Genomic DNA, 18,411 nt, shown 5'->3' with positions numbered 1-18,411 from the left:
ACTGATAACGCTGTGTACAAATCTCACTCACTCACTCACAAACAGCTGTACATTCAACGTTGTATTATTTTGAGTGTAATAAAACAGCTGTTAAAGTGGCATAGTTTCTAAAACACTTTAAACAAACCCATTGTTTGCACGCAAGGAATAAAACCATTCCCAATTCCTTCTGATTTCTTTTATAGACAAGGTTAGGGAGGGAGGCGGTCCGTATCAAGGGAGGTGACGGCGAGGCCCGGGTTCGATTCCCCATGTGTGACGCCTATTTCTGGTGTCCCAGTCGTGATATTGCTGGAACATTGCTAAAAGGGTTGTGAAACCATACTCTCACTCAGCGAACTGCCAGACATAAGAAAATGCTTTAAAAAAAAGTAGTTTAAACGTTACCGGACCTACAAGTCGTTGAAACAATGTCATTAATGTTTAATTTTCCGGTAGCAGGTGGTAGAAGCATTTTGGGTCTATGTAGTTGTATACTGCTAAAACAAGCAAACTCGTGTGATTGGGACACTGTGTAATACAATCACAGACGTTTTAGGTACATTATGTGTCTGCTACAAACAGTCAACAAAAAGAAAGAGAGAAACTAATGGTGATATCGTTGATATGAAGTAGTGGGTGAGTGAGTTTAGTTAACGCAGCTTTTAGCAATATTCCAGCAGTATCACAGCGGCGGACACCAGAAATGAGCTTCACACATTGTACCCATGTCGGGAATCGACCCCTGGCTTCGGCGTGACGAGCGAACGCTTTAACCACTAGACTACCGGTACCCATCGGCGTGATATGAAATCACAGTACGGGTCAGTTATTGTCAATAATTCGAAGTGAAACTAACCAAAGAAAAATCGAACACAAAAGATTATGTTTGCTATTCACAATTTCCCCCCGTTAATCAAAATTATTTCATTTTTGGGAAACCAACGTTTCTCTCTGCTATTGGTGCAGAAGTCGGGGTTTCTTTCGAAATATATATTTCAAACTCAGAAATGTTAACACTGCACATAAGACCATCAGCAGGTTGTCTAAGGAGCAGTCCGTGTATTACAAGGTCGTGTGGGTTGGCATGAAAAATGGACGAAACAAAAGTGGAGGGGACTTTGTGGATGGGGTAGGAGGCATATGTTCTCAAAAGAAACACAAAACAATATCAGTATTTGGTAGAGGTGGGTATTGCAGAGAATTTTCATATTGCGATGCGAGAGCATATATTGCGATATGTATTGCAATATATTGCAAGATGTTTTTTTAACAAAAACTACTTATTATCGCGTTAATGCTTGATTTATAAAGCAAAACCACAACAAAATCACTATGCTTGATTAACCTTGATAAAAACTTTTAATCATGACAAAGTGAAAATGTAAATAATATTTGGCACAAATGAAACAAGGAAAAAACCTTAACAATCCAGTTAAATGTAATTTTCACCACGATCATTTCCACCACCTTTACCACAATTTCCACAATCAACAAGATTTCCGAGTGTTACGAAGTTTTCCGAATGCATGTCAAAATACCGGTTTTCGATCAGCGTATCGCAATACGTATCGTTTTCATATGTGAACCGGTAAATACCGGTAAACCGGTTATATTGCGCAGCCCTAGTATTTTTGGGACTGGTTCAGCGACATAAAAGACAGTCCTTGGTCCAAGTTTATATCTCAACTCTCTTCTGATGTTATGTTCCCCAGTGTATGTTAATATTCATGATATGGTGATACACTGTAGTTGGTTGGTTTGTTGTTTAACGCAGCACTCAGCAATATTCCAGCTATATGACGGCGGTATGTAAATAATCGAGTCCTGAATAGACATTCCAGTGATCAACAGCATGAGCACAGGTCTACGTATTTGGGATACGATGAGGTATGTCAACCAAGTCAGCGAGCCTGACCACCCAATCCCGTTAGTCGCCCTTTACGACAAGCATGGTTTGCTGAAGACCAATTCTAACCCGGATCTTCACGGGTCGATGTACTATAAATTCGGGGATGAGATACAAGCATCGTATTATTATTATTGTTGTTCTAGTGTTTTGTGTATCTTTATGGTCTTATTTGTGGAAACAGATGCAACACTTGTTAGTCCCCTGGTATATAATACGGGTAGGTATAGTATTCAGCTTGTCTGTCCGTTGTAATGTTTTGTCCAGATTTTATATCTAAACCTGAGGTGTTCTTTCATGAAGAACATCTGTAATGGAAACAACTCAGCTATGTGAAATTTATTGCATCTTAATTGTGACAGTAATTAAAAAAAGATTTTTTAAATATAAGTATTGTGAAATGAACTATTATGCATGGGGAAATGCGCACAACATATCGTCTGTGTGTGATGTCATCTTTTTGTTGTGGTCTGCACATATGTGTGTTTCATTAGAGTAGCCTCCCTTCGATAATGTTACAAAATGGCGACTTCCATGCGCACATGATCTCGCTGAACATGTCAGTCGTGTGAATATGTAATGCTGATCGTCTGTGTGCTGACGCGCCTGCTGTATTCAACCGAACAACCTTTATCACGATTTATCTCTAAGATGAGCACTTTTGTCTCTCATGCAAATCCAGTTACAGGCAAAATGGACTGGATCATGCAAGACGAAAATTATGATTACCACCAAGAAATAGCCAGGTCAGTTACATCATCGTGATGGAAATATAATTCTTTCTCGTTTTTTTGTTATTATAGTAACTGATATGGTAACTGATATGCAGGTATTCCTTTAACCTGATTACATATTTTAAGAAAAAGACGACGATGGCCGGTTTGGTTTATTTCAAATAATATTTGTTCCAGACTGCTCCTGTTTGAAACGATCCTTAGGGTTAGGGTTTAGGGTTAGGGTATGCCATTATATACGAAAATATAGGGACAGGCACATTATTACAGTTGACGATCCTTGTGGTTAGGGAACGACAGCTTAGCGCTAATTAATCTGAAAAGTGCGCCCGGTAAAGTGCAGTACTGTTTATTAACATATGATTGGCGTCTTGGTGGTTCTGATGAAGGTGAATCTTGTTTCAGGTCAGCTTATGCAGATATGCTGCATGACACAGAGAGGGTAAGGAATTTATGTACCAATCAAACCTTAAACTTACTTACCATTTTCATAAAATTATACAGGTGGTCAGCAGGTTAGAATTGATCTTCAGTAACCAATGCTTGTCGTGAGGGCAACAATTAAACGGGATCAGGTGGTCAGGCTCGCTGACTTGGTTGACACATGTCATTGTATCCCTTTTGTGTAGATCGATGATCATGCTGTTATTCACTGGATTGTCTGGTCCAGACTCGATTATTTACAAACCACTGCCATATAGCTGAAATATTGCTGAGAATGGCATAAAATTATACTCACTCAGTATAAAGGTTGTGCCCATGACACAAGTTAAATTTCGTGTTAAAGATTGAACCAACTGTAAAAGGGAGTTTAATCATTGTGATGTGCGAATGTGGCATATTGCATTAACTAATGGATGATGTACTATCATCATGTAGGAACTTACTTATTAATATCAACATGAATTAATATGAATGTTAGTCATGGTAGCAAGCATTATCATCATCATTGTCAGTGGCTATCACATCTGATTAATTTATGTACCCATGAAGATTGTGACCAGAATACTCCATGACAAGATGTCATCTGTAGCAAATAAACAGAGCAGGTGGCAGTGAGAGCTAATGGTTGCAATATAAATTGTAATTTGATTACCCAAGCTGAATTTGCAGGCTGAGCAGGCCTAGATTAATCCCTGTAATGACTTTCCAGCTATCATGACAATATTGCTCATAGATTTTATCAAATTTGTTCCATTATCTGACAAGGTAAAATCTCTTAGAGGTAATAACAATTGCATAATTCATACATGAATGTTGTCTACTAATTTGTACTTGAACCTGTTCCTTGCAGAACCAGAAGTACTATGATGCTTTGAAAATAGCCATCAAGATGCTACATGATCAAAGGCAAAAAGCCCATGTCCTTGACATTGGAACAGGAACTGGTCTTCTGTCCATGATGGCCGCCTCAGCTGGGGCTGACTCTGTAACTGCATGTGAGGTGAGAAAAACTGATGTAAAACAGGACAATATCAGATGATAACATTTGTTGGAGTGTTCTTTGGCACTCACACACCTATGTAACCAGTAAATAGACTCTTCCCCTTGTTGATCACAGTTATGTGCAGAAACACAACCAACCAACCAGGATGTGTGCATGACTTTAAGTACATTGGTCAAAGTATCCTTCAGGAATAATGTTATGTAATTTTATATTTATCTTGTATCTCAAATTACACCTTTAACTACTAGAATGAATAGAATGTAAAATGCAGATACAAAGCTGGCAAAATAGTTAATGGTTGACTGACAATCCATAACGTTTCCGAAATACTTGGTGAGATTTGAACCACAAATCTCATCCAAAATCAAACACCTTGCTACATGACCAAGGAGGAGAACTCATTCATCAAGCGCCGCCTCCGTGGTGTAGTGGTTAGAGCGTCCGCCCGGAGAGCGGAAGATCGCGGGTTCGATCCCCGACCGCGTCATACCAAAAGAACGTTAAAATATGGTACTTGTTGGTCCCTGCCTGGCGTTCGGCATTAATGGGTACAACAAGGACTGGTCGGCTCGGAGTCAGTATAATGTGTCTGAGTGGGGTATTCATGCTTCACTGCGACATGGTATCTCAGTGGGCTAGCACTATAAAACCAGCTTAAGTCTGGGCTAGTACAAGCAGCCGCACATACACATACACACGCATGCACGAAATATGAGCGAAATATTCTCAAGCACGACGTTCAACCCAATTTCACCTCACCTCATTCATCAAGCTGACATGGTAAGAATATTGTGACTCTATTCCGGAGTTTTGTATTGATATAAACCACAAATAAAGATCTTGTCTGTGATCATGATCTGTTCATGTTGATACTTTTCTTGTATTTCTAGGCATTCAAACCCATGGCAAAGTGTGCTGCAAAGATTATGCAGAGAAATAAATTGGGGGACAAAATTAATCTCATTCCCAAGAGATCAACTGAACTGACAGTAGGTCCAGGTGAGTCATTCTGTGTAGAGTTACAAGGGACTTGAAATGTACAACATTGTTTGACATGTTGACTGAATATGTGATCTATGATTATCCTGATATACACATCTGTAAACAAGATCTAATACATGTTTCACAGTAACTCTTGATATATACATGATACACTCTTGATGTACATGTGATACACCTGATATACACACAGTGTGCAAAATAGCCACTGGCCCACCAGCCCATGGCTAGTAAAAATCCAGTTGGGCCAGTCAATCTCCACAGTCACTGGCCCGACTGGCTAATGAATTATCACGGGGTCATTTCGTAAATATATCACTCTCTCTGACTTGTTAAGTTATAATACACTTTTAAATCATGCAAGATTATGTCCTGATAAAATAGTCACCATATTAGCAGCTTAATGAAGAAACCCTACATTAAATTTCGGGCTAATAAATTATTTTGTGGGCTAGTAACTGTCAGGCACATCGAGCCCGACTGGCTAGCAAAATTTGGAAACTATTTCGCACACTGTATACACATGATATAAACAATATCTCATACACAATAACTCATGATAAACATAATATCTTTATCTTTAGATGGTGACATGCACATGGGTACAATGAGTGAAGCCCACAGAGCCAATGTTCTGGTCAAACTCAGTCAGTCAGTATACATAATAACTTTATGTTTGATGACATGCCCCACAGAGCCTCATTGGCGGAAGTGTTTGGAGCCATAGGAACATTCAACCATGCTCACAAGGAACTGCTAGTGGTATGTATCATGATGTATGTATACACAGAGGCCCAGATAAGCTGCGTATCCGGGTAAAATACGCACAGAAAATTTCCAAGTACGCATTGAAAATATAATTGTTGCGTACCATTTACGCATTTAAAATGTTAGATACGCAAAAAGTTTAAAACAAATGCGTACAGAGTATATTTATAAAAATCGCTTGCTTAATGAAAAAGACATCGATTCCTATCAAGTTGTACTGTTAGTATAGGACAAGTGTTGTACTGTCAGTATAGGATGAGTGATTTTTTATGAAATCATTTCCATTATATTTAAGTAGGTTTTGATTAGGTATGACATGAGGCAGACAATACCTGCTTAGTAAACTTACTCAATGACGTAATACTTAGGTGAGTGAAATGACTGAAATATGCACATATTTGAAAGCAATGGGTAACGGAAAATGAAATACCCACTCAACATTCATGATACCCACTCCAAAAAAATACAGTGGGTACAGTACCCACGTGAGCTAAATCTTATCTGGAGCTCTGTATACAACAGTCAACAAGGAACCTGATCTTGTTCGGCCACTTATTCAAGTCATCTGATCACTGAATATTGTTGCTTTGTAAGTGCAATAGTCTTGAATATGTCGTTAGGTTAACCGAGTGGTTAAAGTGTTCACTCATCATGCCAGAGACCTGGGTTTCATTCCCCATATGGGTACAAAGTGTGAAGCCCACTTCTGGTGTCACCTGCTGGAATATTGCTAAAAGCTGGGTAAAACCATACTGTCATTCCAAACTATGTATGTGATCAGGTGAAGTTGCACTGGTCTTTTTAGCCCAGAAGCCATTTTTGTTCATTCCTTTGTCATGTAGGTAAGGGTCAGTATTTCACTGTTGAGTTTTAACGATATCAAGATCTCTCCTCTGTTGTCAGGACGACTGTATTGTCATCCCCCGAGCCGATAACATGTTCGCACAGCCGGTGTCCTCGGACTTGATACGACGCTGGAACCAAATTGACACCTCCACCATTGAAGGCAGCGTTCCAGGTGCAGTGTCGCGGTGTGGTGGAGCGCCGTCCCTGCACGACCTCCAACTGGACCAGATACCAGAACAGCAGTTCACACCGCTGTCGACGCCATTGAAGGTGTTTAGGTAGGAGGCTATTGACAATGTTTCACTGTTTATTTGTATGAAAGGGTTATTTATCTCTAATTGTCCCCCGTCGTGATGCAGATCGGGGGACTATGTATGCAGTGGCGTCCGTACATCCCGATTCTTGTTAACGCAATATCTCCTGCACTGTTGTACCCAATGTCTTAAAATTTGGTGACAGATTACATTGGGGGATTACACAGACACCAGTCGATTTGGGTGACCTTGATCTTACCTTCAAGGTCACCACAACACTTTTCAAACTGTTGTTAACATGATATCTCATGCACTGTTCTACCCAATGTCTTCAAATTAGGTGACAGCCTACATTGGGTGATTATGCAGACACCAGTCATTTCAAGCATCTTGTATGTGACCAAAAAATAAAAAGTAGTAAATATGTTATAAATATTCTATTCTTTAGTGTCGGGGGACATTGCCATATCAGTGGCATACACTTGTTCTCTTTGGAAGGGGTCTTGGATTAAAACCATTTCACAGTATTTCTCTTTGAAAGGGATGATGGAGTAGCTAGATTTCAGTTATATCTCTTTTCAAACAATGATGGCTTAAGAAGGTTTGACAGTATTTCTCACTTAAAAAGATGCTGAATTAATAAAATTCCACTGTAAATGGAATGGTTGTCAGATTATCAAAGTTTTAATGGTATTTCTCTTTTTGAAGGGATGTTGGATTAACAAGACTTCACTATTTCCTTTTTAGAAAGGTTGTTGGATTAACAAGATTACGCTGTATTTCTCATTAGCAAGATTATCATATTAACAGGGATTTCAGTACTTCCCTCTGGTGTTTGTCAAATCATAAGGGATACTCTGTAATTCATATTTGTGAAGTTGTCCAGTCACCATGGGTCAAACTGATTATTCGGTTGACAGGTTTGACTTCAACTGTAAAGGAGGTCTGAAGCCTGACCGGAGGAGTGAAGTCATAGTGTCTGCAGACAGTGATGGAGCAGTGGATGCTGTCTTCATGTGGTGGGACTGTGAGATGGACCCCAAAGGGGAGATAACTCTTAGCTGTGCACCTCGATGGGCCCATCCAGATGGAAGCAATTTGCCGGTATGGAGATATCTACTGATATTTGTCACCTTGTAAATATGGTGAAGTGTCTGGATCAGGTTATGTATGTACCATGTTTTTATTCCATATTTTTAGTCAAACAAACAGTTCAACACAGGGCTGATAGCGGTCATACGGAAGACAGTCTAAGTAAACTTAGGCTCAGTATTATTCGTTACACTGCTATACTGAGTCTAACAAAACCTTGTGGAAGGTCGCGTCAGGTGACCGTTTCAACGGTCCAATCAGAACACAGCTTACCACAGCATTAATACTGAGCCTAAGTTTACTTAGACTGTACGGAAGAAAACGTGTTGTGATTAATCATTAGTCTCTGTGTCTTTGCATCCCCAATGATTTGACAGCATAATGAAGATGATGTTTACTCTGGTGATTAGTACCGCCTCCGTGGTGTAGTGGTTAGAGCGTCCGCCCGGAGAGCGGAAGGTCGAGGGTTCGATCCCCGACCGTGTCATACCAAAAGACATTAAAATATGGTACTTGTTGGTCCCTGCCTGGCGCTCGGCATTAATGGATACAACAAGGACTGGTCGGCTCGGAGTATAATGTGTCGCAGTTGGGTATTCATGCTTCACTGCGGCTTGGTATCTCAATGGGCTAGCACTATAAAACCAGCTTCAGTCTGGGCTAGTACAAGCAGCCGCACATACACATACACACGCATACACGTCGTCATATGAGCGAAATATTCTCAAGCACAACGTTAAACCCAATTTCACCTCACCTCACCTCTGGTGATTATGATGTTGTTGGTAGTGATGATGATGATGATGATGTCTGTGTTGCAGTGGCGGGATCACTGGATGCAGGCTATCTACTACCCCAGCAATCCCTTACCTGTGACTAAGAGTGAACCTTTCACACTTGTCAGTTGCCATGACGAATACAGTCTCTGGTTTGATGCCACTAAGCAAGGGTAGGTATTGAATTTGGGAATTACTTTGTCTCAGGTAATCAGGTAATGCCTTTATAGTTTCTTTATCAGACACAAGATCATCAGATATTTAGCCACTTTAGATTAAAATAGGTCCCGAGTGGCCTAACTTTGTTATAAGACCAAGAGATGTCCAAAAAGATTTGGTGGTCAGCCTACAGGACACCCTGTACAGATATGTTGGTCAGTTGGTTGGTTTGTTGTTTATGCAGCACTTACCAATATTCCAGCTATATGACATCAGTCTGTAAATAATCAAATCAGGACCAGACAATCCAGTGATCAAGAGAATCTATCCAGGAAATTGGTGTATGATAATATACAATAAGTCAAGTGGCAGAACTTGATCCATTTGGTAACCTCTAAGCGATTGGGGTACCTGATCCCGTTAGTCACCAGCTACAGGATGTCTCATGGATTGGGTGGTTAGGCAACAGGATATACTGTGTAGATTGGGTGGTTAGACAACAGGATATACTGTGTGGATTGGGTGGTTAGACAACAGGATATACTGTGTGGATTGGGTGGTTAGGCAAGAGGATATACTGTGTGGATTGGGTGGTTAGGCAAGAGGATATACTGTGTGGATTGGGTGCTTAGGCAACAGGATATACTGTGTAGATTGGGTGGTTAGACAACAGGATATACTGTGTAGATTGGGTGGTTGGGCAACAGGATATACTGTGTAGATTGGGTGGTTAGGCAAGAGGATATACTGTGTAGATTGGGTGGTTAGGCAACAGGATATACTGTGTAGATTGGGTGGTTAGACAACAGGAAATACTGTGTGGATTGGGTGGTTAGGCAACAGGATATATTGGGTGGTTAGGCAACAGGATATACTGTGTGGATTGGGTGGTCAGGTGCTTCAGGATGTCCTATTTGTTCCAGAGATACATCACAGGTATTGGAGCGGCCATTGTGTACCTGTGCTTTCCACACGACTCTGAGTCGGACACGTATCGGGATGATGGGTGACCCACACCGAGTTAGTATCCTCAAGGCTGCTCTGAAGAAGGTAGGTACGGGAGGATCTCTTCGTCTTCAAGTTTTGATATCACTGGTGGATTCCGCTATCATTGTAATATTACATTGGTGGATCATGACTTTGTATGCTTGTGTTACACTGGTGGATCATGACACTGTATGATTGTGTTACACTGGTGGATCATGACATTGTATGCTTGTGTTACACTGGTGGATCATTACACTGTCTGTTACACTGGTGGACATGACACTGTATGCTTGTGTTAAACTGGTGGGTCATGACAGTGTATGTTTGTGTTACACTGATGGATCATGACACTGTATACTTGTGTTACACTTGTGGATCATGACACTATGCTTATTACACTGGTGGATCATGACACTGTATGATTGTGTTACACTGGTGGATCATGACACTGTATGTTTGTGTTACACTTGTGGATCATGACACTGTTTGTTTTGCTGGTGGATCATGACATTGTATGCTTGTGTTACACTGGTGGAACATGACACTGTATGCTTGTGTGACACTGGTGGATCATGACACTGTATGATTGTGTTACACTGGTGGATCATGACACTGTATGATTGTGTTACACTGGTGGATCATGACATTGTATACTTGTGTTACACTTGTGGATCATGACACTATGCTTATTACACTGGTGGATCATGACACTGTATGTTTGTGTTACACTGGTGGATCATGACACTGTATGATTGTGTTACACTGGTGGATCATGACACTGTATGATTGTGTTACACTGGTGGATCATGACACTGTATACTTGTGTTACACTTGTGGATCATGACACTATGCTTATTACACTGGTGGATCATGACACTGTATGATTGTGTTACACTGGTGGATCATGACACTGTATGTTTGTGTTACACTTGTGGATCATGACACTGTTTGTTTTGCTGGTGGATCATGACACTATGCTTGTTACACTGGTGGAACATGACACTGTACGCTTGTGTGACACTGGTGGATCATGACATTGTATACTTGTGTTACACTGGTGGATCATGACATTGTATACTTGTGTTACACTGGTGGATCATGAAACTGAATACTTGTGTTACACTTGTGGATCATGACACTGTATGCTTGTGTTACACTGGTGGATCATGACATTGTATACTTGTGTTACACTGGTGGATCATGACACTGTATGCTTGTGTTACACTTGTGGATCATGACACTGAATACTTGTGTTACACTGGTGGTTCATGACACTGTATACTTGTGTTACACTGGTGGTTCATGACACTGAATACTTGTGTTACACTTGTGGATCATGACACTGAATACTTGTGTTACACTGGTGGTTCATGACACTGTATACTTGTGTTACACTGGTGGATCATGACACTGTATGCTTGTGTTACACTTGTGGATCATGACACTGAATACTTGTGTTACACTTGTGGATCATGACACTGAATACTTGTGTTACACTGGTGGTTCATGACACTGAATACTTGTGTTACACTGGTGGTTCATGACACTGTATACTTGTGTTACACTGGTGGATCATGACACACTGCTTATTACACTGGTGGATCATGACGTATACTTGTGTTACACTGGTGGATCATGACACTGTATGATTGTGTTACACTGGTGGATCATGACACTATATGCCTGTGTTACACTGATGGATCATGATACTGTATGTTTGTGTTACAGCATGTAAAGGAGACCAGTGTATGTCTGTGCATCAGCGATGGAAGCCTGCTGTCTGTGATGGCCGCCTCAAGAGCAAGGAAGGTAATACATATCTTATCTGAGTGAATGAAATAGTTCATTTGTATAAAGAAACAATATTAAGGATTCTGTTTTGATGTAATTGATGGCCGCCTCAAGAGCAAGGAAGGTAATGCATATCTTATCTGAGTGAATGAAATAGTTCATTTGTATAAAGAAACAATATTAAGGATTCTGTTTTGATGTAATTTAGGAAGGCAAAGATAATGAAATTCAGCAAGTGAAAAAGTTCATACATTTGTTTTGCTTCAGGCTCAACAACAAAAATTGAAATGGTTCAACAGAAAAGTCTTGTCAAAGTATGTCTTTTCCGAGTTATCTTGTCGCAGAGAGAAAAAGAGAGAGAAATAAATCACAAGACTGTTGATGTTTTCTTTATATTTTGTGACACTGCAAACCAGATATTGTCCCTGATTTTGTTTCCAGGTGTTTGTGATTGAGACGAACCCCATGTACAAGAAAATCACTGATACTCTCATCCAGCATAACAGTCTCAGAGATCGAGTCACTGTCATCGACAAACAGCCACATGAGATTAACCGGAATGACCTGGACAACCTGCAGGTACAAACAGTGGAACGTTGAGTGAGTGAGTGAGTGAGTGAGTGAGTGAGTGAGCAGGTGTTGGATTCAATGCTCTTATGAAGAGTTTCAGTTCTATGTAACCTGCTAGCACAGGTGTGATCCTGACATACCCCTTTCAGAGATGCCAACCTCTATGAGTTTATCGTAGTCGCTACAAATTTTAGCCTCAAACTACGCCAATACGATTGCACTAGAAATTCTAAGAAATTTGAAGAAAATTAATTAAAATTCGGATATATAGACAAAAACATATATTTTTGTCGATTTAATACATTTTCGGACTTCACTTATCTTCCATTCATCAAATTTAATGACATATTTGAACTGGAATCATTGCAAGTAACAAGCGTAATTTTAGCAAAATTGTCTATCAGAAATCTGAAGCTGATTTCAATACTTTTGCGATTTGACCCACTTATTGTGTACTGGCGGAAAATGATGATCCAATCTGAATGATTTAACCACGTGACCGTTCCTTCCGTTCGATTATACGAAACCGGAATGTGAAATTGAAGCTTCACTCTTGATTTTAAACATTTAGATGACTACTAATTTTATGGTCAAACTACTAATTTTGATCCTTGACACTACTACATGTATTTGCAACACTTTGGGGTTGGCATCTCTGCACTTTATGATAAGGGGAAATTTATTTGATTGTTGTTGTATATTTTACAGTTACACAAGTTATTGATATAGTAAAAGACAAACCATGTTGTCTCGGCAACAAGTCCCTGATCCTGATCATTCTATCAGGTTTTTACATTGATGACATGTATCAGTGCTGGGGATTTTTTGAGAAAAGCCAGAAGGAGCTGGAACATAACTTGCGGAGTATTGTTCCTGTTTGTCTTGAGAATCTTTAGTGGTCTCCATTTGTGTTACAGCTGTTCCTGTTTAGGTGTTGAGAAGACTGAAAATACTGAGACCTCGGAATTATTTCCTAACTTGTGATACCTTTCTGTAAAAAAACTAGGGCTGCGCAATATAACCAGTTTACCGGTATTTACCAGTTCAGACATGAAAACGATACGTATTGCTGATTGAAAACCGGTATTTTGACATGCATTCGGAAAACTTCGTAACACTCGGAAAATCTTGATGATTGTGGAAATTGTGGTAAGGGTGGTGGGAATGATCGTGGTGAAAATTACATTTAACTGGATTGTTAAGGTATTTCCCTGTTTCATTAGTGCCAAATATTACTTACATTTTTATTTTGTCATGATTAAAAGTTTTTATAAAAGGTTAATCAATCATAGTGATTTTGTTGTGTTTTTGCTTTATAATCAAGCATTAACTCGATTATAAGTAGTTTTTGTTAAACAAAATAATCCTTGCAATATATTGCAATACATATCGCAATATATGTTTCCGCATCGCAATATATTGCAATATGAAAATTCTGCGCAATACCCACCCCTAAAAAATACACTGAGGATTTGGAACATGGAATGTGAAATTCATAAATGTTTCTCAATTTGGGGAAAAAGTATTAAGAAGTGCAAATAGGCAGTTGAGAATGTTAGGAAACATTCAGTTGTTTTAATCTTTGAATCTTTGTTCAGGTAACTTGGGTGTCTGTAAGTAATGATTCTATGGCTTAGCAATAAATCGTGGGTCAATGATAATAGATTTGCTTGTCAGTGACATAAACCAATGGCTTGGAGTTTCTGTTGATCAGATTGTATTTATCATTTTGGACTGATCCTTTTTTGTAATGTACTAGTATGTCCCAAAACAAACTAATTTAATAAGTAATTGAATTGCCTGGGAAAAAATGGAACAAGATTATACAAAAGGGTTAAACCCTATATTCATTATTCAGATTAGTTGAAGTAATAAGTTATAACCCAGTATTTAAATCTTTCTTTAACATGTGAAGTTTGAAACAAAATATTGTTCTATTTGTAGGTGGATGTAGTTGTAGGCGAACCCTATTTCTCCTCCTCCGTGTTGCCGTGGCACAATGTGCACGTGTGGTACGCCATTTCCGACCTTGAAGCTCACCTTGCTGCTGATGCTGTCGTTCTGCCAGGGAGGATGGTGATAAAAGCTGTCGCTATGGACTTTGACCACCTGTGGAAGATTCGGGCTCCTGTCGGTGTCTGTGAGGGCTTCGATATTACAGAGTTTGACCGATTAATTGAAGTAGGTGCCAAGATGTACAGAAAGTCATCAAAGTCTTTTGATTTAAAATATATCATACAAGTTGATAAAAGTTTAAAACTGAGGATTGTCCTGTCCTTGATTCATCATTTTTAATTTGGAAAAGAAAATCATTCTTTTGTGAAAGTGTTCTCTCATTCCATGTTTGAGAATTGTTTCTTTCAAGTTGTGTTATTCGTTTTCGTATCATGTTTTTTGCCTTTTCCATTTTAATACCGAGGTTTTATTTCTGACTAAAGGGTAAACAATTAAAATAATAGCAATCTGTAATTAACCCCAGGGCCTAAAAATGTGCAGTCCCTGTTTGTTGTTCATGGGCAAATATTGGAAAGTTATTTTATAAGTTCACATGATATTACATTCAAGTGATTATTACCGTGGTATGTTTCCATATCAATATCGACCCATGAAAATCCGGGTTAGATTTGGTCTTCAGTAACCCATGCTTATCATAAGATTTGATTAACCGGATCGGGTGGTCAGGCTTGCTGACTGGGTTGACACATGTCATCGGTTCCAATTGTGTAGTAAGATGCTCATGCTGTTGATCACTGGATAACGTAGATTTGGTTTAATTTTTTCAAATTTGTTGGGTTTGGAAGATTTGTCATCTTTTCGTGACTCCTGTCTGTTTTGACAGAGTTCGTCTGATATATCGGACAGTAACGTTGAGCCACAGCCGCTGTGGGAGTATCCTGGCAAAGCGCTGTCCTCCGCTGTTGATGTCGTCCAGCTTCACTGCAAGGACTTGAAGGGGAAGAGTGTTGAAGCCAGTGTGGAACTACAAATAGAAACGTAAGCAGTGCTGATGCTCTAAATATTTCTGAGTTTCATGTCAAAATGATTGAATTATCCCCTGTACAAGCTCAGTGATACAGAAACAGACTCCATCCTTCCATCATTTTTTCGTGAGCATACCTCAGACACCATTCAGTGTTTAGGGAGGACGATTTTATGGAACATTTCCTCATAAAAAAGAAATTGACATCCATAAAATTCTCTTCCTCATGTGTATTACTTTGGAATGCCATTCAAAGACCTCATTCAGTATTTAAAGAAGGAAATTTTATGGATATCAACTTCTTTATTATGTAGAACAACGTATAAAATTTAATTAACACCACTGCCTCATTACAATAAGTGTAAAGCCAGTAAGTGTTGAGATTACATCTGCAATAATTCTCATGTAACCCTCTAGTTATAAGACCCGTGAAGATCTGGGTTAGAATATTGATCTTCAGGAACCCATGCTTGTCGCAAGAGGCGACTAACAGGATCGGGTGGTCAGGCTCGCTGACTTGGTTGACACATGTCATCGTATCCCAATTGCGCAGATCGATGCTCATGCTGTTGATCACTAGATTGTCTGGTCCAGACTTGATTATTTACAGACCATCACCAAATAGCTGGAATATTGCTGAGTGTGGCGTAAAACTAAACTCACTCACCCACTCTAGTTATAAACTATGACTTGTTACAGTGTCAGGCACCCACAGGGTTCTCACAAAGTTAATTCAACATGTACAAGGAGTTCATCCTCGATAATCTCCAGGGTATACGTTCCGATAAATCTCCACTATACTCTGGATGCATCTACAGCTCGAGCCAATGATGTTATTACCTCCCTTTGCTGGCATTCTCACAGTTGCCAATCAGATAAGCCGCCATTACAACCGAGCTTGCCAGTGTCAACAAGGATAGCAGTCGCAGCCGCGAAAGTTTGTTAGCAGTGCGACTCAGATTTGGTGGGGAAGAAAGATTTATCGTAACGTATACCCTGGAGATTATCAAGGATGCAAGGAAACTAGGGCTTGATGATCTACATGACTTTGTTATATTTTGAGGCTTGTTACAACACTTGTAAATTTATACATCACATTTCAGTTGTATGTCTTCACAGATGGAGGCAGTGGGTAGCCTAGTGGTTAAGCATCCACTCGTCACTCTGAGTTCCAGGTTTGATTCCCCACATGGGTACAATGTGTGAAGCCCATTTCTGGTGTTCCTCGCCATAAAATTGCTGGAAAACGGCATAAAACCATACTCACTCACTCTTCACAGATGATGGAGAATAGTGTGTACAACCCTGTGAAATATTGGCAATGTGACGAGTGTTAATGAGATAACATCAGCCATGTTTTACTTACAGGAATGGCTGCCTGAATGGTATTGCTCTGTGGACAGAGTACGAAGTTCAGGGACACAGGGACCGTGACCACGGGTCCACGAACAAGTCTCCGAGTCGGGGAGAATGTGGACTGGGATTACTACACTAGGCAGGGAGTGCATCTGCTGAAAACTCCTCGCATCGTCAGTGCCGGACACACCATCTCACTCCAGATCCAGTTTAACCCACAAACAGGGGAATTTGACTTCTGTTTTAAAACTTGAATGTGGTTTGACGGTTCAAGTAAGGTCCAATATATGAAGGGAACAAGCTGCTAAATATAACTCCATATTTTACCCGACTGTTTTGTTAAGTTATTTTTGTTTAAGTGTTTTATTAACAGCAGGCTGTGATGAGCTTCAAAGCTGTAGGAATTAGGACCAAGAATGGAGTCTCAAGTCAACGATCAAGACGAGAAGAGCTGGACAAAAAAGGGCTGCCGACAATATCAACATCATTTTAGAATTGAGCAAAACTTTTAAAAATGTGAAATAGAACTTGACTTTTCATTTGTTTTAACAACCACATGATTGCAACAACATCAAAAGCATAGAGAAGGCTGAAATATGTCCAAAATTAATTGGTACAATGTGCGAAGGTACTTTCTGCCACCCCCTTGTGATATTATTGCTGGAATATTGCTAAAAGTGGCATACGACCACACCAACTCAATCACTGGTCAACACATATCAGTTTGAGATGAAAGTCCAACTGTCATTCATATGATCATATCTGATCTTTCATCATAATTTCCAGTAACATATGTTAAATTTGGGATTACACTTTCTTAGTAAAGTACAGATTCTAGTACTTTTGTCGGGTTGACGCAAGGGTACACTTTGGATATATCCATCACTATTCACAGACCCCTATTTTTATGTTTTTGTTTTCATGTATAAATATCTCTTCGATGGCCAGGCAGCCAAGACTTTCTGGGTCATCTGCATATATGCCTTAATTGTCTGTCATTATGTCAAGTGGTAAAGTTGTGTAATTGACTGTCATCCAAGGTGCCCTGATTTCCATGCAGAGTTACATCCCTTGGTTGTACCAGGAACATGACCATGGGTTAGAATCTCAGGTGAGCTCTGATTTAGGTTCGTCATCATCCAGTATGATCAAATTAGGGGAGGTGGTAAATCAAGTATGAAATATGTCTGATGGTTAGGTTTTATTGTCCTGTCATTGTAACTTTATCAAAATATAATGATGGTATAAAAATGATATTCCTCCGTGACTTTAATAACTTCCTGTTAGGTTTAAAGCACATGGAAACTCAAACTAAAATTCCATGACCTGTTTTACTCGTGTTAAATACTATTTGGAAATTTCTGCAAAAACATTAGTCTTCGTTTTCCCAACAGGTGTTAACAAGACTCTCTCCCAATACTAGAGGGGCGGTGGGGTAGCCTAGTGGTTAAAGCAGTGGCTCGTCACACTGAAGACCTGGGTTCGAATCATCACATGGGTACTATGTGTGAAGCCCATTTCTGGTGTCCCGGGCTGTGATGTTGCTGGAATATTGCTAAAAGCGGCGTACACCCAAACTCAGTAAGTCAGTCCCAATACTAGAGTAGTTGACGAGGTGTCAACACATGTGGGGAATCGAACCCGGGTCTTCGGTGTGACAAGCGAACACTTTAACCACTAGGCTACCTAACCATGCCCCAAGCAGTACAGAACAAAATCTTAATATGTAATAATGATAATAATAATAATAACTAAATAATCATT

At 39.7% G+C, this 18,411-nt stretch overlaps 1 protein-coding gene across 1 annotated transcript; it reads left to right on the top strand.

The window, feature by feature from the left end:
• Positions 1–2,409: 2,409 nt before the first annotated feature.
• On the top strand, positions 2,410–17,914 carry LOC124290150 (protein arginine N-methyltransferase 7-like). The gene is made up of 15 exons (XM_046726842.1): positions 2,410–2,634; positions 3,028–3,064; positions 3,917–4,066; positions 4,960–5,068; positions 5,653–5,719; positions 5,764–5,830; positions 6,740–6,960; positions 7,857–8,040; positions 8,850–8,977; positions 9,887–10,013; positions 11,679–11,759; positions 12,183–12,320; positions 14,256–14,492; positions 15,151–15,305; positions 16,660–17,914. Exons 1-15 carry the CDS (start codon positions 2,468–2,470, stop codon positions 16,784–16,786), a joined length of 1,995 nt encoding a protein of 664 aa, XP_046582798.1. The 5' UTR covers positions 2,410–2,467; the 3' UTR covers positions 16,787–17,914.
• Positions 17,915–18,411: the final 497 nt, after the last annotated feature.

Source organism: Haliotis rubra, unplaced genomic scaffold (assembly GCF_003918875.1).
Source record: "Haliotis rubra isolate DU_JTF1 unplaced genomic scaffold, ASM391887v1 Scf459, whole genome shotgun sequence".
Taxonomy (NCBI): Eukaryota; Metazoa; Mollusca; class Gastropoda; order Lepetellida; family Haliotidae; genus Haliotis; species Haliotis rubra.
The sequence above is the reverse complement of the archived record's forward strand: the minus strand, read 5'-3'. Positions and strand labels throughout refer to the sequence as shown.

What these genes read in the sequence shown, in the direction of transcription:
- LOC124290150 (XM_046726842.1), top strand. Translation starts at nt 2,468, where the DNA reads ATGCTGATCGTCTGTGTGCTGACGCGCCTGCTGTATTCAACCGAACAA. An exon ending in TGCTGCATGACACAGAGAGG is followed by an intron (nt 3,065 to 3,916) that starts GTAAGGAATTTA and finishes TGTTCCTTGCAG; the next exon opens with AACCAGAAGTACTATGATGC. An exon ending in CCGCCTCAAGAGCAAGGAAG is followed by an intron (nt 11,760 to 12,182) that starts GTAATACATATC and finishes TTTTGTTTCCAG; the next exon opens with GTGTTTGTGATTGAGACGAA.